Source organism: Mustela erminea, chromosome 18 (assembly GCF_009829155.1).
Source record: "Mustela erminea isolate mMusErm1 chromosome 18, mMusErm1.Pri, whole genome shotgun sequence".
Taxonomy (NCBI): domain Eukaryota; kingdom Metazoa; phylum Chordata; class Mammalia; order Carnivora; family Mustelidae; genus Mustela; species Mustela erminea.
Genome location: NC_045631.1, coordinates 56,850,197 through 56,876,907, shown reverse-complemented (window position 1 = coordinate 56,876,907; position 26,711 = coordinate 56,850,197). Strand labels below are relative to the sequence as shown.

The 26,711-nt window shown below is 46.8% G+C and overlaps 1 protein-coding gene across 7 annotated transcripts in view; it reads left to right on the top strand.

Moving 5' to 3' along the window:
- The window catches only part of RNF157 (ring finger protein 157), a 78,965-nt gene that overhangs the window by 23,234 nt on the left and 29,020 nt on the right, over positions 1-26,711 (top strand). For 4 of the 7 annotated variants that reach the window (XM_032319798.1, XM_032319797.1, XM_032319800.1 and 1 more), the window contains exon 2: positions 725-843. In XM_032319798.1, coding sequence (XP_032175689.1) covers positions 725-843 — 119 coding nt within the window. Of the gene's footprint in view, positions 1-724; positions 844-10,382; positions 10,550-14,807; positions 15,047-26,711 lie in introns of those variants that run through there. The other 3 variants (XM_032319803.1, XM_032319802.1, XM_032319801.1) reach the window with 3 other exon arrangements.

Sequence of the window (26,711 nt, the reverse complement as noted above, 5' to 3'; positions counted from 1 at the left end):
AGGTAGCAGCTGGCTTAGGGAAATCTAGGCAAAGAAATGTGTGTGTGTGTGTGTGTGTGTGCGCGTGCGTGCGCGTGCGCGCACGCACGCATGCATGCAAGCTGATAGCTGTAGTTAAGATTCCTGAATATACAAAGGATAGAAAGTAACCACTTCAAGTTTAAGGGAGAAAATCAGGAACAAAATACATGTATATGTTCATTAATGTGCATTGTGGGACCATCCGGACCTTTGGCTGATGTTGTCAGAGACAGATCATTCTAAGGATTCAATTAATGATGTTTTTGTTTGTTTGTTTTTGTTTTGTTTTTATATTTTATTTATTTATTTGACACAGAGAGAGATCACATGCAGGCAGAGAGGCAGGCAGAGAGAGGGGGAAGCAGGTTCTCCACTGAGCAGAGAGCCTGATGCGGGGCTCGATCCCAGGACCCTGAGATCATGACCCGAGCTGAATGCAGAGGTTTAACCCACTGAGCCACCCAGGCACCCCTCGATTAATGGTGTTAAAGGGAAAATTGATCTATTTGTGTTGGGTATCTTGGGTTCTCACTGCTATGATTTGGCTTATCTCATGCCACTGTCCAAAATCCAGAGACAGTTCTCTTGGGGTTAACAGTTACGTTAGTTATCTGTTGAAAGGGTTAACATTTTTGGAGTTGGTTTTTTTACTTGATTTAGTCTGACTGGTTTCTGTTGGGTGTCTCTGTCTCTCCCTGTCTAGGAAGCTATTTTGCCAGCCATTTCATTATGGGAGGAGAGAAGTTTGACTCCACGCACCCGGAAGGTTACCTATTTGGAGAGAACAGTGATCTGAACTTCCTGGGGAACAGACCAGTGACGGTATGGTTATAACCTCTTTACTTCCATATGGGGCTTCACTGGCCTTGTCTTGTGAAAATAAGTTTGTAATCACTGGCTCAGCAGTGTCTGTGGCTTGGTGTGAGTGGAGGGGGGCCCTGGGAGCCAGACCACAGCCCCTTTGGCGGTGGGTCTCTTTTCAGTAGAGACTGACCCACGGAAAGGAGGCAGGAGTGTGCCTATGGGTTCCTAAGGGTGGCAGAGTCTTCCTAAATGCCCCCTCTGCACCAGCCCCCTCCCAGCTCTGCTAGGGCATCCTCCCCTTGCGTTTCTCCTTCTCCATAGCACTTAACACCGCGTAGGCTTTTATTTCCACCCCCCCCCCTTATTATCTGTCTTCTCTTTTAGAATGTAAATTGCACAGGCCAGGAACTGGTTTTCCTGTAGCATCCCAGCACTAGAACAAAGCCTTGTATCTACCGACAACCCCTTAAAGATTTGTTGAATGAATGACTGAAAAGTTTTCCCTTGATATCTGAGTTGATATTAGACCATGTCTCTGTTCATTCAATGCGTTCAGTAAACTCACACGGAGCATCGTCTCTGCACCCAGCATGAGGCTTCGGGAGAATGGAAGAATGGCTGCCCTGAGGCCATTCGTGAGTAGCCGCCCTGTGCCAAGGAAGGTCCTTGAGACTTTTCGGACAGCATTCCTAATCTTCACAAGGAACCCCCTGACGGACTTATCATTATTCTTTTTTCTTTTTACTTTTTTTTTTTTTTTTAAAGTAAGCTCTGTGCCTAGCATGGGGGACTTGAACTCACTACCCCAAGGTTAAGAGTCTTGTGCTCAGGTATTAAGGATGGCACTTGCGATGTTGTAAGTGGTGGAGTCACAAAATCGTACGCCCACAGCTAACATTATACACTGTATGTTAGCTAACCGGGATTTTTCTTTAAATTTTTATTTATTTATTTTTAAAAGATTTTATTTATTTATTTGACAGAGAGGAAGATCGCAAGTGGGCAAGAGAGGCAGGCAGAGAGAGAGGAGGAAGCAGGCTCCCCACCGAGCAGAGAGCCCAATGTGGAACTTGATCCTAGGACCCTGAGATCATGATCTGGGCCGAAGGCAGAGGCTTAACCCACTGAGCGAGCCACCCAGTCGCCCCAACTAATCGGGATTTATTTATTTATTCATTTATTTATTTAAAGATTTTGTTTATTTATTTGACAAACAGAGATCCCAAGTAGGCAGAGAGGCAGGCAGAGAGAGAGGAAGGGAAGCAGGCTCCCTGCTGAGCAGAGAGCCCTATGCGGGACTCGATCCCAGGACCCTGGTATCATGACCTGAGCTGAAGGTAGAGACTTTAACCCACTGAGCCACCCAGGCGCCCCCTAACTGGGATTTAAAGAAAACCTTGAAAAAAGAAGAAGAGCCGCAGGCTCTACCAAGTGTTCTGGCTAGGCGCCCCCGAAGATTTATTATTAACCTCATTTTATAAGAGGGAGAACTGAGGTTCCAAGAAACGAGTCATGGCCGTACTAGCATTTGCAAAGTGCATGCTGTGGCCCAGCCACTGTTCTAAGTGTTTACGTGACGTTTTCCCAAAGTTAAAGATCCAGCCCTGCCTGGCCCCAGACCGATGATCTTTCCACTGCTTCCATTGCTTCAGCATATCCCGCCTTCCTCCAGAAGCTCCGGGGTGTGGGGCAGACGAAACTTAGGAAATGTCTGCAGAGCAACAGAGGTCTGAGGGACGGGGCGGTGCGGGGCGTGGGAGCGGGAGCCAGGACGGCCGCCGCGGCTGTGGGTGGCTCGTGCTGGTGCACAGCGAGGCTGAGGAGATGCTCGGGTTTTTGCCAGTGGGGTGGGGAAGGGGCTTTCCAGGAGCGAGGCGCAGAGTGTGGGCCTAAAAGCTTCCCCATTGTTGTTGGATCAGCAACTGCTGTGTGCCAGGTGCTGTGATAGGCGCTGGGGGTACAAAGCTGAAGTGAGCGTGGTTTGTTGTCCCTGGAACAAATAAAGAAGCCAGGCTGGCAGGAGTGCACGTTTCCTGATGGCCAGACCGGATTGCAAAGGTAGGTGCGGGGCGCTCCGTTACCTGCAGAGGTTTTGACTCTGTCCTATAGGCTGTGGGGAATATTGAAGATTTTTAGGCAGTAAGTGACCTGGAGGGAAAAAAAGAATATTTTTATTTTATTTTATTTTATCTTATTTTTTGGTGATTGGTTTCCATTGTTTCCTTCCTTTGTATCCGGAGTGACCAACCCCTGCTCTCATTCACCGTCCAAGAGTGCTTTCAGTATACATCCTTTCTGCTTCACGTTTAGTCCTGCCAACTAATGCTCATCAAATGTTTGCTCTCTGATTTGTTACTCTGCCTTAGCAATTAGAGTAGAAGGATCTTTCTTTTTCCGTAGAGCTGCTAAGGATTTAAGGATTTTGCTTCCTCCCGCGGGAGTCAGCTCGTGCGTGGAAAACGGCCCTTCCTTCTGTGAGGGCTCGCGGGCCATTTGCTTCCGTTACTCCCTTTCCATTTCCTTCCCTCTAGTGTCAGAACAGGTTCTTTTTTGTTTTTAATTTTGAAATTTTGGGGCCATAGAGATTATTTAAAAACAAGTAAATGCTTCTCTGGGGTCGTTTGGAGGTTTCTGCCGGCTGGCACCACTCCCATCGCTTGCCTCGTTCACACGTCTCTGTGAACCCGCGAGCTCCTCCCGAAGCCCTGGAAAGCAGCCTTGACCTTACACTTGAGACTTTTCCCAGAGGAGCATCAACACTGGACTTTTTGTTGTTTCTATGCGGTCGTCATTAAATATGCTTGATGCTGTACTGAGCCCATGTTTCCAAAAGACATCACATCAGAGTCACTTCAGATGGGCAGCTCGAACTCTACTACACAGGGCGAACGCAGCACATTCCCTTTTCTTTCCCTGCACGTTACTCTGTGACCGGAACAGCGCACGTTTGCTGAACACTTCTGGTTTGCCAGGCCTGGTCCTTCTAAGCCCTTCGTCTGTGTTGTCTCATTTTGTCCTTCCACCCGGCTGAGGAAAGTGCATCTTGGACAGATGAGGAACATGGGCACGAGGAATTTAGACGCAGATCAGTAAGCCTGTGAGCGCTTGAATCGGGATTTGAACCTAGCAGCCCAGCCTCAGAGCCGAAGCCCTCTGTGTTGCTGCTCATCAGGGCCGGTGAGCTCAGGAACTCCGCCCACGTCATGTCGCTGAGCCTGTCCTCGTAGGTCATCAGGTACAAACTGTGAGATGCGGAGAGAGATCTAAAAGTAGACCTAGTGGCAGGGACGTGTTCTCTTAGAGTAGCTCTCGAGAGAGCGGCCGTGTGGTGTGTAATTCCATCCGCTGCTGTGACCTCTGTGTTTTGCTGTTCCTGCACGTCACCCCTAGGCGGGGGGGTGGCCCAGAGATTGAGGATGGACTTGTAGCTTGAGTTCCGAGGAAGTGACTTCCACTGTCTAGAAACATGTCCCTGGGGGGAATAACTAGGCATCTGGTTGCAGAGGAAAAAGAACAGCCTTTTAGAGGCATCAGGCAGGGGCGCTGGGCGGGCTCAGGGGGTTAAGCCTCTGCCTTCAGCTCAGGTCATCATCTTAGGTCCTGGGATCGAGCCCCATATCGGGCTCTCTGCCCAACAGGGAGCCTGCTTTCCCCCAACCCCGCCTGCCTCTCCGCCTACTTGTGATCTCTCTCTATCAAATAAATAAATAAAATCTTAAAAAAAAAAAAAATAAAGGCAGGGCGCCTGGGTGGCTCTGTGGGTTAAAGCCTCTGCCTTCAGCTCGGATCATGATCCCAGAGTCCTGGGATCAAGCCCCTCATCGGGCTCTCTGCTCAGTGGGGAGCCTGCTTCCTCCTCTCTCTCTGCCTGCCTCTGCCTACTTGTGATCTCTGTCTGTCAAATAAATAAATAAATAATCTTTAAAAAAAAATAATAAAGGCATCAAGCAGATACCATAGGTTCCCTGGCCTATGGGACTTGTGGTCTTGCCGGTCATTTCTGACTGATCGGACTAAAAAGTATCTCCTGCAGACGTATCACTCGGCCTGTAGTTTGTACCAGAGGCCTGCTGATCTACTGCTTACTGTAACCCTTCAAAGTCAAATTTAGTGTCAAGTCCTAAGTGTCAGATTCAAAGAACCAGAGTGTGCATATACATGGAAGGGTGGCCGGGCGCCTGGGCGGCTCAGTCACTTGAACGTCTGCCTTCAGCTCAGGTCATGATCCGGGGGTCCTAGGATCGAGTCCTGCATTGGGCTCCCTGCTCAGTGGGGACCCTGCTTCTCTTTCTGCCTGCAACTCCCCTTTCTTGTGTGCTCTCTCTCTCTTTCTCTCTCTGACAAATAAGTAAAATCTTTGTGGCACCTGAATGGGCTCAGTCATTAGGCGTCTGCCTTCGGCTCAGGTCTCAATCCTGGGGTCCTGGGATCGAGTCCTGCATCAGGACCCTGCTTGTGCTCCCTCTCTCGCTATCTCTCTCTGTCAGATAAATAAATACAATCTTAAAAATATAAAATAAAATCTTAAAAAAAAAAGGATGGTTGAAGAGAGACTGGGATCAAGATCTCAGGTTTTGTTTACATCTTACCATTAAACCTTTGCAGCCTTGGCAAATCTATCACTAAGGCTCTCAAATTACCCAGTATAAACGGGGAGAGTTCTGACTTTATAGGAATGTAATGCTTAAAAAATGCCTTGGAATTGCTGGATGAAAAGGAGCCCAGAGCGACAGCGGCCACACTGCTACCCCGTCGGGTCGGTTATTCACACAGCTACTGACAGTTTCGGGTGGAGAGAACATTCACTGGCCTTTAAGTAAGTGTCTTAAGTAGCAAACAGGGCTTCTGGAGGTCTTTCGGTTCCAATCCCTGCATGTAGAGGAGCTGAGATTGCTGTGTTTGTGCATCCCAGTAACAAAATGTTAACTAGAGAACACCCTTCCTTTTCCTGGGTGGTGAAGAGCCAGTGCTGATATTCTGCTCCTTTCCTGAGCGGGATCTTCTGTAGTCAAGGTGAATTACTACTGAAACTCTAAGTTATTTAGAGGCTCACTGAACTGAGGCTTATCAGAGAATCAAGTGGGACCTTGACTCTTCCTGAGTTCAGACATATCCTCTCACGTTTGAGGAAAGTAGTGGAGTTTTAGTCGAGCCCCCAGTGCTCCACATCATCTTGTGTGTTCTGTCCCTGGGCTGCTGGGACGGCTTCTTCCTCATGGCCCCTGCAGCCAGGGCGGCTGAGCTGGCCTTCAGAGCCAAGGTGCACGCAGGTGGGTTAGGGTTAGGGTTATCTCCCCCTAATAGAGATATACCCTATCAAGGCTCTGTAACTCGAGTCCTTTTATTCCCATATGTGCAGGGAGAACAAGTACTTTATTATTATTTTTTTGTTCATTTGAGAGAGAGCAAAAGCGAGAGATACCACAGAGGGAGAGGGAGAAGCAGACTCGCTGCTGAGCCGGGAGCCCGATGTGGGGCCCGATCCCAGGACCTTGAGATCATGACCTGAGCTGAAGGCCGGCATTTCGTTGACTGAGCTCCCCAGGTGCCCCGAGAGCAAGTTATTTAAAGGAACCTGACAGTGTATCCATCTGTGAAGCAGAGTTTTACACACGTAGAGCTTTATGTCAGTCATGGCACCGTTCATTTATTCGATAAGCATTTGCAAGTCCAGTACTGCGCTAGCAACCAGGACTGCAAAGATGGAAAAAGCTTGGCCCCCGCCCTGAGGCGCTCATGGTAGGATGCGGCAGGTGACTGCCCCTGTGATCTGGTAAGTTCCATGGGACTGTGTGAGAGACGGGGCCATAGTGCTCTGAGAGCGGAGAGGAGTGAGGCCGCCTTCTCCCCAGGGCACTGGCCCTGAGAGGCGGCTCTGGACGAGGCGGGCTGAGCAGGCTTTCCCACGTGGAAGAGCATTAAGGCAGAATTAACAAGGAAAGTGAGGAAGAACTAAGACATAGACGTGCCTGTTGGGCTTCCAGAATGGTGAGGAGGCCGTAAGGATTGGATCACCAGGAGCGCTGCGGGAGGGGAGGTTGGAAAGACAAATTGGGCCCGTGTTGGAAGGGTCATGAGGAATTGTACTGAGAAGTTTATGCCTTTCTTTGTTAAGACCGTAAAGAAGGTCACAGTCATGAGTTGCTCTGCCTCTGAGTAGCTTCATGGTGTTGGCTAAGGTATTGGCCACGAGTGAGCCTCAGTTTCCCCATCTATAAAAATACCTACCTTGCAGATACATTTTAAGGATTCTAATGACAGCTACTGTGATTTGATTGACCTTTCAGAACATTAAGCGCCTCAAGGCGTAGAGAGTGAATTGGAAAGAGAGGAGATGAGGGGCCAGTTAGGTAGTGGTTGGTTTTAGTTAAGAAAGAAGATACTGGGGCGCCTGGGGGGCTCAGTGGGTTAAGCCTCTGCCTTCGGCTCAGGTCATGGACTCAGGGTCCTGGGATCGAGCCCCGCATCAGGCTCTCTGCTCAGCGGGGAGTCTGCTTTCCCCTCTCTCTCTTCCTGTCTCTCTGCCTATTTGTGATCTCTGTCTGTCAAATAAATAAATAAAATCTTAAAAAAAAAAACCAAAACCATAAACTGGGGCCTAAACAACATGTATTCATTGGTCAGTGTTCTAGAAGCTGGGAAGGCCGAGATCAAGGTGCTGGCAGGTTTCGTTCTGGTGAGGGCCATCTTGCAAGTGACTGTCTTCTTCTGGCTGGGTCCTCCCATGCTGGAAAGAGAGTGCGCTCTCCCTCTTTGGCTCCTTGTAAGGGCGCTAATCCCACTGGAGAGGCCCACCACTGTGGCCTCATCTAACCCAAATTACCTCCTCATCTCTGAATACAGCCCCATTGGGGGTTAGGCCTCCAACATACGAATTTTTAGGAGGACATAGGAGAGCTCAAGGCAGGAACATGCCTCTTTCCTGTGGGGGGTGGGCATGCCTTGTAGGTTGAGTTATTTGCTTTTGGCACGCTGTCTCCTTTCTTCCTTCCTTTATAAATTGTACCACAACTGTGTTTGACATTTAATTTGGCAGTATTTACATTTTTAGTTATGCAGACCTTTTGCTCAAGCGACTTCATTTCTCTGAATCTCTGTATACAGGAGCAACACAGTCCTTTCCTTTTTGTTCTGCTACAACGCTGGTTTCCTCTTGACACCAGACATGGGCTTTGCTCACATCAGGCAGGAATTGTTAAATAAATTATAGTGTGTCTACCCTAAGAACTGATATTCAGCCAAAAATAAAGTAGATTTGTACCCACTGAGATGAAAATATGTCCAGGACCACATGGTTTGCTGAAAAAAGCAAGTTGTTATGTATAATGTGGGATCTGACTCCATATCTGATCAAAACAACAGTGTGTCACGATATACGTATGTTTGTGTGTTTATATTTGTAGGTACATAAAATACGTCTGAGAACGACGCATTTTAGCCTGTCTCAGTGGTAACTCAGCGTACGTCAGCAAGGGGAGGCACTGACTCCTCTGACTTTGTATTCTTCTATATAAATATGCATTTGAATTTGAATTTTTCCTAATGAACACATGGTTATTTTTAAAACAGAAACATTTAAATTTTCTGTAAAAATAGGAAAAGGGACTACTGCTGAGCAGGGGAGGAGGCAGTTCTAGGAAAATACATGGAGTAGGAAAGTTGGTGAAATTCATAAACTAACAGTCTCATTGTTTACTACAGTAACGGCAGGAAGGGTGTGGCCTCCTGAGTGGGGTTGGGGGCTTGTGGAGAACAATAAAAAGATCAGAATAAGCATGGTGAGGTCTGGAGCCAGGTAGCTTCATCCCACTGGTGTCAGTACACAATGATTTACGTGTAGAAACACTCGATTCGGGGCCCGTGGGTGGTTCAGTGCTTTAAGCATCTGCCTTCAACTCAGGTCATGATCCCAGGGTCCTGGGATCGCGTCCCACATCAGGCTCTCTGCTTGATGGCAAGTCTGCTTCTCGCTCTCCCTCTGTGATCTCCCTTACTTTCGCTCCCTCTCAAATAAATTTTAAAGAATAAAATAACTCACTCTCCCTGCACACATGGGAATAAAAGGGCTCAGTTTACAGAGACTTGACTCACCAGTTTTAGAAAATTATATAAATGAAATCATTGTAGGACTTCAGTTTTGAAATTTAATTCATTTTTATATTCTTGCCAAAAACTTATTCCATTTATAGTACTTTTCATACTTAATAAAGATGAAGAAATTATTTCAAATGCCTTCTTTAGGGAAAGTTGCTTCCTGCCACATAGTGAATAAATATTGCATATGTAAACAAACATTATTTTGCAATGTGAAGATAACATTGTCATATTTCCAAATACCAAGAGAATATAATCAAATGGTAGATTTTATTCTAGGTGGAGTTTGTTTGTTTAGTAAACGCTACACCCAACGCAGGGTTTGAACTCAGGCTCCTGAGATCAAGAGTCACATGGTTTACCAAGGGGCCGGGAATGTACACCTCTAGAGTTAATTTCAACTGGCTCTTTTTTTTAAATTTATAAATATTTTTATTTATTTATCTTTACTCATAAAGATAAATAAAAATATAAAGATTTATAAAGATTTTTATTTATTTGACAGAGATTGCAAGTAGGCAGAGAGGCAGGCAGAGAGAGGGGAGGGGGGGAAGCAGGCTCCCCGCTGAGCAGAGACCTGCCCCCCACCCCCGTGCGGACTCCATCCCAGGACCCTGAGATAATGACCTGAGCTGAAGACAGAGGCTTTAACCCACTGAGCCACCCAGGTGTCCCTCAAGTCGCTCTTGATTCCAGAGATAACAAGAAAAAAGCTGGTTCCTTTAATATTTTATTTTTATTTATTTAACAGACAGAGATCACAAGTAGACAGAGAGGCAGGCAGGTGCGGGGGAGCAGGCTTCTTGCTGAGCAAACACCCCGATGCCGGGCTTGATCCAAGGACCCTGAGACCATGACCTGAGCCGAAGGCAGAGGCTTAACCCACTGAGCCACCCAAGCACCACAAGCTGGTTCCTTTAAAGGAGAGCAGGAAAGATATATATTTTTATTGTTGTTAGATAAATAAGAGCTAAAATAGACTTGACAGCCGGTGCAAAGTCAGCTATACCTTTAGAAAATAAATTGTAGTGTAAAAAGACAACTTTGGAAGGTAGTTGGGTCCAAGAATTTGCTCCTTGGCTCGAAAAGGGTATTTTTGCTCTTCTGTTCTGGGAGTTTTCTGACCTGACACCTCTGTTTTACAGAGTTGGGTTTCTGTAGTAGGTGAATCAACAAAGGAACGGGGTCCTGTGGCCCTGGGCAGGCAGCAGTGTGACGGAGGCCGGCAAGCCACGTCACCGAGTGCAGCCAGGTGCGACCCTGACGTCTCTAGTGACAAAGACCTCAGGAAGGGTGGCTGCAGAAGTCAGACCCTTTGATATGGCTGTTCCCGCCCCCTGGTCTTTTTCTTTTTCTTTTTCTTTTTAAACCACTCCTTTTAACTTACTTTCTATTATTTTTCTTCTCATTTTTTCATTGAGAATTGTGAAATATTTGTGTGTGAGTGTATGAACCATATATCTACGGTTTAAAGAAACTAAACAAACAATCTGTACCGGCCGCCCAGATCAAGAAGCGGAGCATTGCGGGCGCCTGGGAGGTTCTCCCTGTGCCCGACCCTGACTGCATCCGTATCACTTGGTTAAACAATAGCTTTTTGGAGATAGAATTCCCCACGGGTTTCTGCATGGTGAGTTACCGTCTTTCTTCTTGTCGTTAATAAGTATCTTGGGGAAGATAGTTTGAAACTACTGCTTTGATTTCTTTTTTTAATACAAAAACATCAACTAAATTTGCTCCTTCCTTTCGCTAAATGTGCTGCATTGCCCCTCCCCCACCCCCGCTTGTGCTCTCTCGCTAGGGAAACAGGGCGTTGCGTATTAGACCTACTGCCTCAATTTGAGATGTAGGACAGGGACCAAGGTTTTCTCTCTGGTGTGTAAACTTCAGGGTATGGTTATATGGAAAGAATCTATAGAAAGTGGGGCGCCTGGGTGGCTCGGTTGGTTAAGCATCCGACTCTTAATTTCAGCTCAGGTGGTGATCTCAGGGTCAAGAGATCGAACCCTGTGTCGGGCTCTGTGCTGAGCATGGAATCTACCTGAGATTCTCTCTCTTCCTCTCCCTCTCTCTAAAATAAATAAATAGGGACCACTGGGTAGCTCAGTCGGTTAAGTGTCTGCCTTCAGCTCAGGTCATGATCCCAGATCCCACACAGGATCGAGTCCTGCATCGGGCTCTGTGCTCAGCAGGGAGCCTGCTTCTTGCTCTCCCTCTGCCTGCCCTACTCCCTGGTTGTGTGTGCTCTCTCTCTGACAAATAAATAAATAAAATCTTTTCAAATAAATTAAATAATGGGGCACCTGGGTGGCTCTGTGGGTTAAGCCTCTGCCTCTGGCTCAGCTCATGATCCCAGGCTCCTGTGATCGAGCCCCGCATCGCATCGGGCTCTCTGCTCAGCAGGGAGCCTGCTTCCCCCTCTCTCTCTGCCTGCCTCTCTGCCTACTTGTGATCTCTCTCTCTCTCTCTCTGTCAAATAAATAAAATCTTTTAAAAATAATAAATAAAACCTTAAAAAGAAAAGCTATAGAAAGGGGTTGCCGTGTGACCCGAAATGACGACAGAGAGGACAGAGAGTCTCCGGAGAAGAAGCTCTGCTGGAGACGGAGGAGGAACAGGAGTTTTTAGCAGCCGTCGGCCTCCAGTGGGTTACCGTCTCTGCGTAAGCATCTCAAAGTCAGTTTGGATTATAAAAGAGAACGAATTATAAAAGGGAGAGGGAGGTAGAGGAGGAGAAGGAGGAAATCGTTTTCTGTTCTTACCTTTAATCCGGCGTCTGTGCTGCCTAAGGTTTTCTGTACTAATCATCAGGCTGTGCCCAGTGTGGGATCTTTTTCCCCTCCCCGTGACACAAACCCTTGATTGATTGACTCAATCACTCTTTCCCTTTCATTTACCATTTAAAATAAAAAAGATTTATTTTGAGAGAGAGAGAGCAGAAGGGGCAGAGGCAGAAGGAGAGAGAATCCCAAGCAGACTCCACACTGACCACGGAGCCCGACGTGGGACTCAGTCTCACGACCCTGAGATCAGGATCTGATGCCCAGGGGATGCGCCACCCAGATGCCCCTCGTTTACTGTTTTCTCGAACACCTCTGATATTCCAGGCTAATGTTAAACACCAGAGACACAAAGGCAGGTAAAATGCAGTCCCTGAACGAAGGAACTTCTCCAACAGCCAGGAAACGAGAACATCTTGGAGGAGGGGCTGAGGAGGGAAGACACTGAGGCAGCTAAACGAGATGAGGCCGGTGTGGTCCAGACGATTCCATCTAATGAAAGCTTCCCATCCAGAGGGCTGTGGAGCCAGGCCTAGATGGAGGGGCCTCGCCTGCCTTCCTGCCACGTGAGATTTGATGCAAGTCTCACTCAGGTTGCCGTGGGAATGAGGACGTGGCCCTGGTACGTGAGGCAAGACTTAGGTTGGCAACCAGCATAAGCAGCAGTCTCGGCGTTGGTGGCCGGACTGTCTTCCAGGGCCCCCGAAAGGACGTGGCCTGCTAGTGGGTTTTCCCATGCTGTGTGGCAGACCCATCCTCACATGCCTACTCCTTTAAGCCTTTTGATCTTTCCTTCCAACCACTGCTGTGCCAGATTCTGGAATCCGTTCGTGTGGTCCGTTGCTTTTCTAAGCTCCCATGAGGCCACCTTCCCCAGCCATGTTAGACCCAGGGCCCTTCCACAGTGTTAATTGTGTCACGAGAATATGTCCTCATAGCAGCAGGCTCTCCCTCCTCCGGCTTTATACTCCACACCCCTTGGCCCGGCACCCTGAGACCACTCCCACGTGTGTTGTTCTGACCCGCGCCTGTGTTAGCCTGGACCTGCATACCTTTGGCGTAATGACTCCCCCTCTCTTAGCAGGCCTTGCAGGGCCCAGGTGAGTAATACTAAGATTTGACCGTAATTATGGCCTGTGGCCAGGCGGGAAGTGGGGCTGCGCCTTTATAGGGCAGGCACTGTCTTGTCAAGCACTTGTCTGAGACCCTTGTGTCATCCTCAGAGGGGATTCCCCTGTCTTCCCAGGAGAGGGAGTGGCCACGTTGCAGGCCCAGGGAATCTGGGGTTCGTGGTTCTCAAGTGAATGTACACGGGCATCCCGTTCTCAAGCCTTCTCCAGAGTCCGCTCTTCCCCCATCAGGGCCCCAACTTTGTTAACCTGGGCTGAGAGCTCAGCCTTCTTTTTGGGGTGGCCACTCCTTAAAGTGAGGTCCCGTGCCTGTAAGAGATGACTGTCTTTGAAAATTGCCCCAGGAGTCTGGCTGCCTGTCATAGTTGGCCTTAAATTGTTGATTGCTGTATCCGAGGCTGGCCTTTTCCCTTTTCGATGAATGGATGGCTCCTAATGACAGCCGCCCACTTCTACAGTTTTACTGTCTCCATTTCTCTCGTACTTCCTGTACCAGACCCCGTAAACCAGCCTGTGCGTCCCCGGCCCCGTGTCCCACCACCGCGACGCGCCAGGGACCATCTGGGCGGTGGGTCCTCCCCGCCATCTGGCAGGTGGGTAACCTACCCACATGCCACCCGCAGATACCGGCTTCTCCAGAAACAAACCTGAGACGGAGATCTTTGTGAGAGCTGTTCGTTGAAGGAAGGCTCTCCTGGGAATGGGGATAGCAGAAGCCAGATGGGGGCAGGGGAGCAAAAGTGAACAACGAACGAGGTGGTCTTGGCGGAAACTCGCTTCAGCCTGGTCCCTCGGGAGAGCTTCGGGGTACAGCTTGTACCGCAGAGTCTCCCGACCTTGAGGCACGGGGCCTGGCCTTTTGTCTGCCCTTGCCCACGTCTCCCTGGCCGCTGACGGCCCCGTGGTGGTGGTATGATGAACGAGAAATCAGGGCCACTTTCCTGAACTAGGAGGCTCTGGTTCATAACTGCTGGAGAAGGAGCAGCTCTGGGCTGTTTGTGACCAACATTCCCAGCAGCTGGAGAGCGGGAACAGTGAGGGCCGGCGACAGGTGTGAGAGCATCACTGCCCGGCTCGTTCTCACTTCCGTTCTCGCTTGTTTTCTCTCCCTTTTAATTGAGTAGCACATCTTAGGAGATCATTCTAGATCTATTTATATAGGGCTGGCTTGTCATTTTTAAAAATGATACTTGGGTGTGTACCTGGGTGGCTAAGTGGGTTAAAGCCTCTGCCTTTGGCTCAGGTCATGATCTCAGGGTCCTGGGATGGAGCCCTACGTCAGGCTCTCTGCTCGGCAGGGAGCCTCCCCCCCCCCCCCCCCCCCCCCCCCCCCCCCCGCCGCCTGCCTCTGCCTACTTGTGATTAAATAAGTCTTTTTAAAAAATAATACTTGGAGCATCGGGGTGGCTCAGTTGTTAAGCATCTATCTGCCTTTGACGCAGGTCACAATCCCAGAGTCCTGGGATCAAACGCCACATCAGGCTCACTGGTCAGTGCGGAGCCTGCTTCTCCATTCCCCACTCCCCCTGCTTGTGCTCCCTCTCTCGCTGTGTCTCTCTATCAAATAATAAATAAGTAAAAATCTTTTTTAAAAGATAAAAGTGATACTTTTTGATGTATAACAGATACACTGAAAAGTAACAGATCCTACACGTACACTTGATTTTTCACAAAGCAAACACACCTCTATGACCAGTGTCCAGATCAGGAACTAGAATGTGGCCTGACCCCCAGAAGCTCCCCAGATCCCCCTTCCTATCACAACCCCTCAGGGTAACCCGTCTTCTCTCCTGATTTGATCGTTAGGTCAGCAGAACCATACACATGTGCCCTTTCACGTCTGGTTCCTTTCACGCTGGCAGGCAGAACGTTTGTGAGATTTGCTGGTCTCATTAGGTAGAGTGATTGTTTCTTTGTGTCGTGCGGTGCTCCGTGTGTGGTATCCCACGGTTCACCCACACTGTTTGTAGCCTTCGGCATGCTGCTGTGTGGAGCTACGATGAATAGTGCTGCTGAGACCGTCCTGGTGTATGGATCTCATGGGCCGCGTGTATGCGGGCATCTTCCAAGTGTGCCTGGGACTGGCCTTGCCTCAGCTTGGGAGTATGCTGTTGTCAAGACCGCTGAGCAGCTTTCCACCGCAATTACACCAATTTCCCTCCAACCAGCATGGTTCAGAGTCCCCAGTCCCTACTATTTTACATCTTTTTCATCCTGGTGAGTGTGTAGGATTAATTCTTATTTTCCTAATGATTCATGAGGTTGAGCACGCTTACACATGTTTACTACTGCTCTGTGCAGCACCAGTTCAAATCTTTTCTTCTTTTTTTTCTTTTTTTTAAAGATTTTATTTATTTATTTGACAGACAGAGATCACAAGTAGGCAGAGAGAGAGGAGGGGGGAAGCAGGCCCCCTGATGAGCAGAGAGCCCGATGCAGGACTCAATCCCAGGACCCTGGGACCATGACCTGAGCTGAAGGCAGAGGCTTAACGCACTGAGCCACCCAGGCGCCCTAGTTCAATCTTTTCTGTTAGCTTGTTTGGTTTCTCTGTTAGCTTATCTGCTTTTTCTTTCTTTATAAGGAACTACTAAGAAAACAGGAGTCCTTTCTGTGATAAATATATTGCAAATGTCTCTTCCCACTCTCTGCTTGCCTTTCGCTGTCTCTTTTTCTTTGAACTTACGTGTTTTCATTGAGATATAATTGACAGAGAGCGTTGTGTAAGTTTCAGATGCACAGTGTGGCAATCTGAAATATTCATGTATTACAGTGTGATTGTGGTGTTAGTGAACAGCTTTCTCAGGTCACATAGAGAATCCTAACCCTATCCGAAGCCCGGCACAGCTTCTGAGTGCTTCCTGCAGGATTCAGTAAAAGTCCAGTATTTCGCGATACTCGAATTACTCAATGTGAGGTCAAGCCAGATCTGACAGGAAGAAGAACATCCTATTGAAACTTCAAGTTTTTAGCTTTTAAGAGAATTTTCTTATTCATCTATATTCAGCCCCAGCTACTATAATTCCTGTTTTCCTTTAACACCAGAAGTGCATCTAACCTGTAAGGAAATCAAGTTCTGTCCTGTGCCGTACCATCATGGAAGAGGAAACTAGGATGTTTACACAGGGACGATTTAAAATGAGGCCTGATACTGTTATGCTGAAAATAAATTAAAAAAAAAAAATTTAAAAAAATAAAATAAAATGAGGTCTGTTTGGGGACTTGTAAGAGCTGCTCCCATCTCACCAGGATGTATCCTGCTTTCAGGAGAGGGTGTATTGGCATCCCAAGCCCTAGTGAATTTTGTTGCCCTTCGAACCCTCGAGCCTGGCTTCTCCCCTCTTAACATGCACGAGAGGCTCGGGTGGCAACGGAGCACACAGTGTTGTGTGGGAGCTGACAGAGGCCTTTGGGTGTTTTATGTAAGCATTGTGAAGAATGTGTCTTGTCAATCTGGAAAGGGCAAAACTATAGGACTAGGAAACAGATCCGTGGTTGCCAGGACTGGGGTGCAGGGAGGGGCTGCCTACAGAAGGACCTGAAGCAACGTTTAGGGGTGATGGAAGTGTTCTGTCCCTTGATTATGATCGTGATGACATGGCTGTATGTGTTTGTCAGAATTCAAAGACCTGTACTCTAAAAATGGTGAATTTTCTTTTTATGTAAATTAGATCTCAATAAAGCTGACTTTTTTTTTTTAAGATTTTATTTATTTATTTGACAAAGATAGAGATCACAAGTAGGCAGAGAGACAGGAAGAGAGAGCGGGAAGCAGGTTCCCTGCTGAGTAGAGAGTCCAACGTGGGGCTCTATCCCAGGACCCTGAGATCATGACCTGAGCCGGAGGCCGAGGCTTAACCCACCGAGCCACCCAGGAGCCCCCAATAAACCTGACTTTTAAAAAAGCGGTGGGCCTACGTGGCTCAGTGGGTTAAGCCTCGGCCTTTGGCTCAGGTCATGATCCCAGGGTCCTGGGATTGAGCCCCGAGTCGGGTTCTCTGCTCAGCAGGGAGCCTGCCTCCCTTCCTCTCTCTCTGCCTGCCGCTCTGCCTACTTGTGATCTCTGTCTGTCAAATAAATAAATAAATAATCTTTAAAAAAGAAGGAAAAAATGGAGGAGTAGGGGGGGCCCCGGGTGGCTCAGTTGGTTAGGCATTTGCTTTTGGCTCAGGTCATGATCCCAGGGCGACCCAGGATCAAGCCCCGTGTTGGTCTCCCTGCTCATCAGGGGGTCTGCTTCTCCCTCTGCCCCTCACCCCACTCCCATTTTCTCTCTCTCTTTCAAATAAATAATAAAAATAAAATCTTTAAAAAGAAAGAGAGAAAGGAATCGTGGTTCATAGACGTGCCAGTGCTGTCTCCAAGGCCTGCTCTCAGCGTCGCTCAGGGAGCCCCTGCCCATGGGCAGGCACCACGGAGAGAGTTGCAGAGCTGGGGTGCACGGGGGTGCTTCGTGGGGTGCAGGGCAGCCTGACCAATGCATGGGCTTCCCCAGAAGCGAGTGCGTGTGTCTCCCTGCAGGACACAGGCTGGTTGTGCGGTCCTGTGCTTGGTTTTCCTCAGTGGCTCCTGGTTGTTCGGGGTCATGTCGTAGAAGTCCTGGTTGTTAGATCGCCAGGGCCGCAACCTTGCTTACCTCCTGTTCCACACTACAGAGTGTCTCCCACTGCTTCTCCCATATCTTCCAGTCATAAGCTGAGAACCTCAAAAGAGCCTTCTAGTCACCGTGGTAGGAATTTCTATGTCTCCCCAAGAGCCTGCTGTCCCGGAGAGGTTGAATGCCGGTAGGGCACGTGGCAGATTTGCAGCAGCTCTCCTGGGTCACAACAAAATGAGATACATCCTAATGCTGTTTACTCCAAGTGCTTTGGGATTCACAGATAAGCGAGATTTACCTAATTGCTAATGTATCATTCACACGTTCATTTCTGTAAATACAGGCGTCCTTGTTTCATGGGGCTTCATCTTACTGTGGTTCGCAGATGCTGAGTTTTATTTTCTGTTTTTTTTTTAAGATTTTATTTATTTATTTGACAGAGAGAGACAGCGAGAGAGGGAACACAAGCAGGGGGAGTGGGAGAGGGAGAAGCAGGCTGACCAGGAAGCCCGATGTGGGACTCAATCCCAGGACCCCGGGATCATGACCTGAGCTTAAGGCAGATGCTTACCCACTGAGCCACCCAGGCACCCCTAACAGCATTTGTTCCCTTCATGCCCCATTGATTTGACTCACTTTATTACAGGGGGTCTGGCCATGAGCCCGCTCAAATCTGAGGTCTTCTTGCATTTGCAACTGTATTACAGGTAGAATTCTCTAAAGAAGATGGTGTTATTGTGGCACCTGGTTGGCTCAGTCTGTTGAGCATGGGATTCGGTTTCAGCTCAGGTCATGATCTCAGGGTCCTAACACCGAGTCCCACATCGGGCTCTGCACTCCGCATGGAGGCTGTTTGTCCCACTCCCTCTGCCCCTCCCCCTACCGTATCTCTCTCTTTCTTTCTTTCTCTCATAAATAAATAAAATCTTTTTGAAAAAAAGAAGATAGTGTTATCACTAATGAAAATCACAAGTGATCACTGATGATCACCAATATTTTCATAGCACTGTATGAACCTTAAAACATTTCTTATTTGATTTTTAATTACCCTCGGAGATAGACGAGGGCTATAAATCCCATTTTACAGATGAGGAGACTGATACCCAGGAAGATAACTTACTCCCCCGAGGTCTCACTGATCAGTAAATGCAAGAATCAAGGCCTGAAATGGGGTCTTCTAGCTCCTGGTGTTGCCATCACTTTATTAAATAGTCTCTTTTCCATTCTCTACTCTTAGCTCCTAGTTAAACTTAAGTTTTTAAAAGTTTATTAAAAAACACTTGGCGGCATGTATTTTCTAGTTATTCTGCGAACACTCTCGGTGCTAGCCTGCCACTTAGCCTGAGGGGCAGATAGGATCCCGAGAGCCATCATGGGCCCTTTCTGTGCTCTTCTGAAGACCTCACTGATGTATTCATACCTATTCCGGTCTTCTCCATGTTCTGGTCTAATCACTCTAGGTGATACGAAGACAAGTGCAACATGAATTTTTCCCCTCAAGTTTGTAATCTCACAGGAAGATCAAACACATGCGCACACACGGGGAGGACCTGATACACGCATTGTACAGTTTCACAGAAGCTCTGAGAAAGGAACTTTATGACATAAGTTTGCTGACTTGGAAAGTGGCTCTACAACACTTGAACTTGTGGTTTGTTGGCTAGTGCCGTTTCTTAACAAACCAGCACACAGAAATCTGCTGTGGTATTCGACAGTGAAACTAAAGCATCTGTGTTGTAGGAATTTCCTCGAAATTTCTTTGAAACATACTGGAGCTCAGGGTACACTCTCACCCCTGTTTCCTGTTGTCGTCGGACACGCCGCCTTACGGGAAACTATGCTTACTGCTGTTGCATTTCAAAGAAAAATTTGGTTAGTTTTTTTCAGATTTTAAAGAGGTGCATGGTGGCCTTAATTTATAATGAAACTCTTCTACAAATTCTATAAAAGTCAAAGATTCCTGAGTCCAATAACAGTTTGCTACATGTTCAGACTAGCGTCCCCAAGAAGCACCCTATTGCCACCTGTAAGATGGCCTTGCCGGGCCCATCAGGTCAGATGGCAGCCTCAGTCATCACAGAAGTCAGTCTTTAGAAGGCAGCACTGATTAATAAGCTTTGCATAAAGGTTGCTATCATACAAGAAGAGAACGTAGTCCCTCGCCGTTTTTCTGTTTATTCACAGTTTAAATGCTGGAAACACCATGAGTGTATATCCTCAGCTAACTGGTACCTTAACATATGTTTAAAGAAAAGAGCAGAGCGCACGGGTGGCCTGAGCCCTTCACAGAAGTAATGATAATAATAAGAACCCATGGGCAGAGGTGACGGTCTCCAAAGTTATTTCATAATTAATAGCTAAGCCATTGTCTGCCGGCCTCTAACCTTCCCAGATGCTGGGGCTGGGGCCCAGGGGTCCCATTTCCCCATGACCCGCAGTGCTGCCAGACTCCGCCAACGGGGGGTGCTGGAAGGGGGTGGGAGCAGAAGGGTCCCCCTCAGAAATCGAATAGGATCTGTGCCAAATTGGTAGATTGCTTTGGGTAATACGGACATTGTAACCATGTTAATTCTTCCAATCCACGAGCGTGGAACATTTGTCTTCCCATTGGTCTGTGTCGTCTTCAGTTTCTATCAACTATACTTAAAAAGGAAAAGAGAAATTCCGAGTCCCAGGTTCATTTGGTGTCTGAGATCAGATAACCTCCACCTCTCCCCCACCCTGGAGGGGAGGGAGCTGCTTCCTGAGGTCACTCTCTGTCAGCTCAGGGTCCCCTTCTTGTGGTTTTTTTTTTTTTTTCGTTCTCTAATGCCCATTGAACCAGTGCGTTATCTTAAATTCTGTTAAAATAATTGGTGTGGTTTCTATTTTCTAACTGGACCTTGATTAATAGAGCCCTTAATCTCACAAATTATGAGGTACAAATAGGAAGCACATATTACTGGTAAGGAAGTGGGGACTTACTGAGGTAGAGTGATTTGTTGGAAATTATATGACCAGTAGTGCAAGAGCCAAGACCTACACCTTCTACTGTGAGGTCCTCTGCTTTCCAGCGTATCTTAGCATTTCTCTTGCTGAATAACCTCTTACACAGCCCTGGTCCGTTCAGCCAAACTAAAAATTAGCATGGGTGCGTTACTACTTTTTTTAAAAAACTCCAGACTTTACTCAACTTTCTTTTCACAAAGAAACCCAAATAAATTAAAAAAAAAAAGGTGGGGGGGGTGGAAATCAACTACTACAGACTTCATTAGGACCACACTAGTTTTCCCACTCATGTCTCTCTTTCCAATCCAGGATTCCACATCACCTCCTGTCCCATCTCCTTTTATCTGGGGTAGTTTCCTGGTTTTTCCTTATTTTTCATGACCTTGACAATTCTTAGGTATTTTGTAGGACTTCCCTTGGTTTGGGTTTTTGGGTGTTTTCTCGTGATCACACCAGGGCTACAGATTTGGGGGAAGTGCTCTGATCACCTCAGAGGTACGTGATAGCCTGGCTCAGTACTGCTGATGGTGACCTTGATCACTTGGTCAAAGTGGTGTCTGTCAGGTTTACCCACTATATATCTTTCCTTTTCCATAATTCATTTATTAGAAGCCAGTCACTAAATCCTTGCTGAACTTTTGACTTCCTACTTAATTAGGGAGCTATGCTTTCTTAACAGGTTATTAACTAACGCTTAAAGAGTCTTTGTATTAATGGTCAAGAATTACAAACCTAGGAGTCAGATTAGCGATGTTAGGAGATGTGACTTCTTGCTTCTTGGGGAATTAATATCCATTGTACCATCTTTTGTCTTGTACTATGTTGAAACGTGGAACTTGGCTATTTTTAGTCTCAGAAAGCTTATGGTTAATGCCAGGACAACTGTTTATTCTGGATGAACTGGAATCACCCTGACAGGCCCTGAAAGGCGATCAGAAGATCAGGGTCTTGATAGCTCGGGGGAAATCAGTAAAAAGAGGAAGAGCCCTAGAGACACAGTTGCTGAGAAGAGGGAAAATTGGAGATTTTAAAGGATGTAGCTGAAGGAGTGGAGATTTGCAAGAATGGGCCGAGAGGGGACAGGGGACAGACATGGAGAGAGAAGGGACAGGGGACAGACATGGAGAGAGGTGGAGATCTCAAGTAGGAGGCCAAGGAAGGGATGGGTTGGAACACAGAATGAGAGGGAAGCCAGTGACAAAAGTCGACCTTGGAGCTGGAGTGCATTTTGTCTCTGAGATTTACCTTCTATATTCAGCCTATAAAGGTTATAGTTCTAGCTGCTAGATTTCACTATATGGAACACTTAAATGAGCTAAGGCTTTCGTACGAGCCAAGTTAGGTAGTTCAGTTGGGTTCTATAACCTTGGGTAGTCGCTGCTGTTAAAGCTGGCTGAAGAAGAGACAGAGCTCTCAAAAATTCTAGAAGTTTAGCAGGGCAGAGTGGAGCAAATGTCACCTTGTTAAATTAGCTGCAGAATCCGGATCATAATATTAATAACTTAGAAATTAAAGTTACCCAGACATACGCCATAGGTTTTTATTATATGCTCATTATATGGGGTTTCCAAATCTCATGGTTAGCTGAAGAAAATAAGGGTTACTTATTTTATTGTTACTCAGTAGGGTTACTGACTCAGAGTAACCGCTTTCTTCCTAGGGCTGTATCGGCAAATCGGTAGCCTCGCCAAACTCACCAGGCCTCACCAGGGCTGAGAACCTGTCATTGATTGGCTTGTAAACGTACCTAGTTCTGCATTTCATACTGTTGTCCTTTTTCTCAAGCCAGAGCGTATTTTCTCTCCAGGAATATGAGAGGAGACTTGACAACTCTTATAATTAATCTTAGACCTTATTTATGTCATGTTAGAGTCAGTATATTTCAGTGGGAGCACAGAAGGACCCCTTTAACTTGGAGACCAGCTTACAGTTTTTTGTTTTTGAAATAAGGAATGAAGAAGCCTTTGTTCCTCTTGCCCATCTTAGTAATTGGCCTGTTGAAAAATGACTGGAAAACTAACACTCGGTGACATTCATACACTTCTTTGGGGACAGAAAAAAAAATATGTGTGGTATGTTTTAAAATACCTATTTCGACTAATACCAGTGCTTGTCTCTCTGGGCACATTCTTTATATATCCATTGTACCTGGATATTTTTAGTCTCAGAAAGAGACTCTCTTTCTGAGAGAGATCTCTCACTTAAAAGTGGATTCTTACTTGCGAGCTAGGTTATGAGTCTTTCGACCAGATGAAATCTGGAAGTCAGGCGTTCAGAATGGAGTGCTTGTCTGAAAGGAGTCGTTTCTCTGACCATTAGTCATTATTTACCAACTTGCCAGAGGGAAAAGATGACTGTGCCACTTTAATAAAAGCACTTCTATTTTCCCTTTTAGAAGGGGGAAAATTATAACCCCCCCCCTTAAAATTCTCTGGTGTCAAGCAAAATCCTTTCTATCTAAAAACAGCTCATCTTCAGAAAGGTACTTTTATTTTAGAAGCACAGAATGAGTGGGTTGGGCTTTATCTGGGTCCTGTTGGAGGGGGGGGGAGGGCGGAGTGTCTTGGCGAGAGCTTTCTATCAGTGGGGAACTGAAAGTCAAGTAGGTTTCAGTTGTCACCAAAGCAGTACACAGCAATGGTCATTGACCCAGATCTGTGTGATTTTATGGTGGGTGCTTTACTCTGCAGTGGATTTTTCATGCTTTTTTTTTTTTTTTTATCACCTATTAGGGTGATTGGAGAGGATTGGTTAATTAAAAATAATCTCATCATAGGGTATAAATATTTTGGAAAAGGTCAACATTAGATGTGATGCCACATCGCCATGACATTGGTCCTGTGGGCTTCCTGCCAGGGGACCTTGCGGAGGAGTTAACAGACTATAAATAGACTGCCTTCTTGGATTGATTCCTTTGGTAACCAAACCTGGACGCCAAGCATCTTTGTGTTAAGGTCATCTTGTGACACCCTCTTAGTGTCTCCCTCCCATCTTTGATATACGTGAGAGGAGTGTCTTGCATGTTGTCAGCTTTGTGATCACTGGTCTTTCTACACTGGTGATTGACTCCCACGAGGATTGGATGAGAAATCAGTGAAAAGGGGTTTTACTGCTGTAAATATAGCACATTTGACGTTCTGGTCTACAGCAGGCACAATACAGTCTGTCTCAGGGCTGCAGCTGGTTAAATAGGCAAATTTGTATTCATTTCACAGCGTTCAAGCCAAGACTAAACTGTTCTCCCCTGACGCTGATTTAAGAAAATGTTCTAAAGCATCACCAGTCTAAAAATACCCACTGGTAAGTCTTGGACACACTACACATCTGAGAAGAGGGGAAGTAGAGAAAGCTGAGAAAATAAGCAGACACCAAGTGAAAAGGAAGTGAAATTTAAATATAAAAGCCCTATAATCTATAAAAGAAAGCATTCACATAGTGCTGTAAATGAGTTATTCATACAACCCCAGATGTTGGTTTCCATAGTAACTATTATTTGATTCTTTGGCACAAATATTACATATCTGCTAATATATAAAATGAGTACTTTTCTATTTTAATTATAGATTGTCTAAAATGATCTCCTTTCTCTTTGGAAGCAGGGTTTTGGCATTTGGAGCATTTTCTTTCCAAAATAAAAACTGAATTAGTGCATTTTAATTTGTTTTTCTCCTCCACCCTTCCCTCCCCCCACTTTTCGGCCTTTTTTCCTATTAAGATTCCTTTCAAGGAATGTTCATGGCATCATTGTTTATGATAGTGAAAACTAGAAACAGATCAAGTGTTCATTAGTGAAAGATTAGTGAGTACATAATGGTAAGAAGTAGACTTCTCTAAAAACAACCCGGGCTCTTTGGAGACACGATCAGTTCCAGGTATGGAGAAAAACATGAGATTAACCTGGAATATCTTGTGGCCCTAGAAAGTAAGGACGTGCTCTCAAAATGATGGAGGCAGGGGTGCCTGGGTGGCTCAGTGGTTTAAGCCGCTGCCTTCGGCTCAGGTCATGATCTCAGGGTCCTGGGATCGAGTCCTGCATCGGGCTCTCTGCTCAGCAAGGAGCCTGCTTCCCTCTCTCTCTCTCTCTCTGCCTGCCTCTCCATCTACTGTCAAATAAATAAAATCTTAAAAAAAAAAAAATGATGGAGGCATTGCAAAGGACAGAGTAGCCAACTAAAGGAGCCCCCAGTGGCCATATCTGGGCTGCCATGTGTATATGACCTGGCCTGAAGCCAATAGAAAATGTTAGCAAATTATGTGTCTTTTTTTTAAAAAAGATTTTATTTACTTATTTGACGGAGAGAGAGTACAAGTAGGCACAATGGCAGGCAGAGGGAGAGGGAGAATGAAGGCTCTTCAAGGAGCAGGGAGCCTGATGCGGGGCTCGATCCCAGGACTCTGGGATCATAACCTGAGTCGAAGGCAGTTCCTTAACCAACTGAGCCACCCAGGTGCCCTGAATTGTGTTTTTATTTAAAAAAAAAAAAAAACTTTTTTTGAAGTTAGTTATTTTTTTTTAAGATTTTATTTATTTATTTGACAGGGAGAGAAATCACAAGTAGGCAGAGAGGCAGGCAGAGAGAGAGAGAAGGGGAAGCAGGCTCCTGCTGAGCAGAGAGCCCGATGCGGGGCTCGATCCCAGGACCCTGGGATCATGACCTGAGCCGAAGGCAGAGGCGTTAACCGACTGAGCCACCAGGCGCCCTGAAGTTAGTTATTTTTCTGAATGACTGTGGTCCTTTTTATAGACTACTGGGAATTGCCCAATAATTTACAGCCAAAATAAGATACTTTATAACCTCATAGGCTTTGTGATCATATTTTCTACAGCAAAATCTGAGTGCATCTATTGGGGTGGTTTAACAAAATATCTGAAATTAGAATGGTTTAAAAAATCTAGGACGGGGCACCTGGGTGGCTCAGTAGGTTAAGTGTCTGCCTTCGGCTCAGGTCATGGTGCCCGGGTCTTGGGATCAGGCTCCGCATCAGGCTCTCTGCTCGATGGGAAGCTTGCTTCTCCCTGTGCCTCTACCTGATGCTCCCCCGGCTCACTCTCTCTCTCTCTCTCTCTCTGACAAATAAATAAATAAATTCTTTTTTTTTTTTTTATCTAGGCTACATGGTTGATACATGTGCACACACACACAAACTTGCTCAGCCGCTCACCTTCTGTTCAGTCTAAACATGCAGTTCCTCATTCGGCCACTAGGTGGCACTTGGCCAGTGTCACGCAAGTGTAACAGGAAACGGATGAACACTGGGATAAAAGGCCGAAGAGGAACTTACTTGCTCAGTGTTCAGGCAGAACCTGGATGGGCAGTCCCCTGGGGCCCATTGAAAGCATGCATTTGGCTGAGCCTGTACTATTCTCCTGTCCTGGACTTGAGTTGTTCAGGATTTAAATGATTTTGAGACTTGGGCTAATTTCAGTACAGACACAGCAGGCCAGTCCTGGGAGGGTGATGGCCCAGATACAAGCTATCGCAGCTCTGGGCCCCTACAGACAGAACCAAGAGAGGGGGTCTGCGCCCTCACCGAATCCCAGCTGCAGCGCGGAACTCAGGGCAAAGTGCGGGTGTTGAATGGATGGGTACGCATCTTTGTTCTTTAAACAGAGTTTCACGGAGAAACCACTGTGTTCTAGAAATATCTATCAGTGCCACGCTTTTGAGCAGCTCGGCAGGAGGTGAGCCACGGCCGCTTCTGCTGCTGTCAGTGCTCTCTGGCACCAGTGTACCCTGAACGTACGTTCGTGTCTTCTGCCGGTGCTCTTAGATCTTACAAACTAAAGGGTTTTGTCCTGCTGTGCTCCAAGAAAGCTTTTCTCTAAGACCTTAGATACTCCAGTTAAAATGTGAAAAGAGTACGGTATTAGGTGTGCTTTTGTCTGAACTGCTGGCTAAGCATAAGGATATAATCCGGAGTTGTGACTGGCTTCCAGAACCTGAACAGGATTTGGTATCTTTTGCAGTGAGTGTTTAAGTGTCAGACTCTCTGCGCTGTGCTCAGGCTCCTGGAGAACTCGCGGGATCAGAGCAGCGTCCCCTGCACGAGCTGAGGCAGCTGCCATGGTGGAAAGCCATGACTTTGGAGTCAATTCCCGGTTCTGGGTTCCAGTCCTGACGCTGCCACTCGTTAGCCCCGGATCTCCAGTAATTACACAAATCTTTAGAATCGTTTTTTTGTCTGAAAAATGAGGATGTCAGTCCTGACATTCTTCGTTTATCTAATCAACCAACCCATTTTCGAGCTCCTCGAGGACCTGACAGTCTGGTGTGCACGGCAAACATGTTTCTTAGT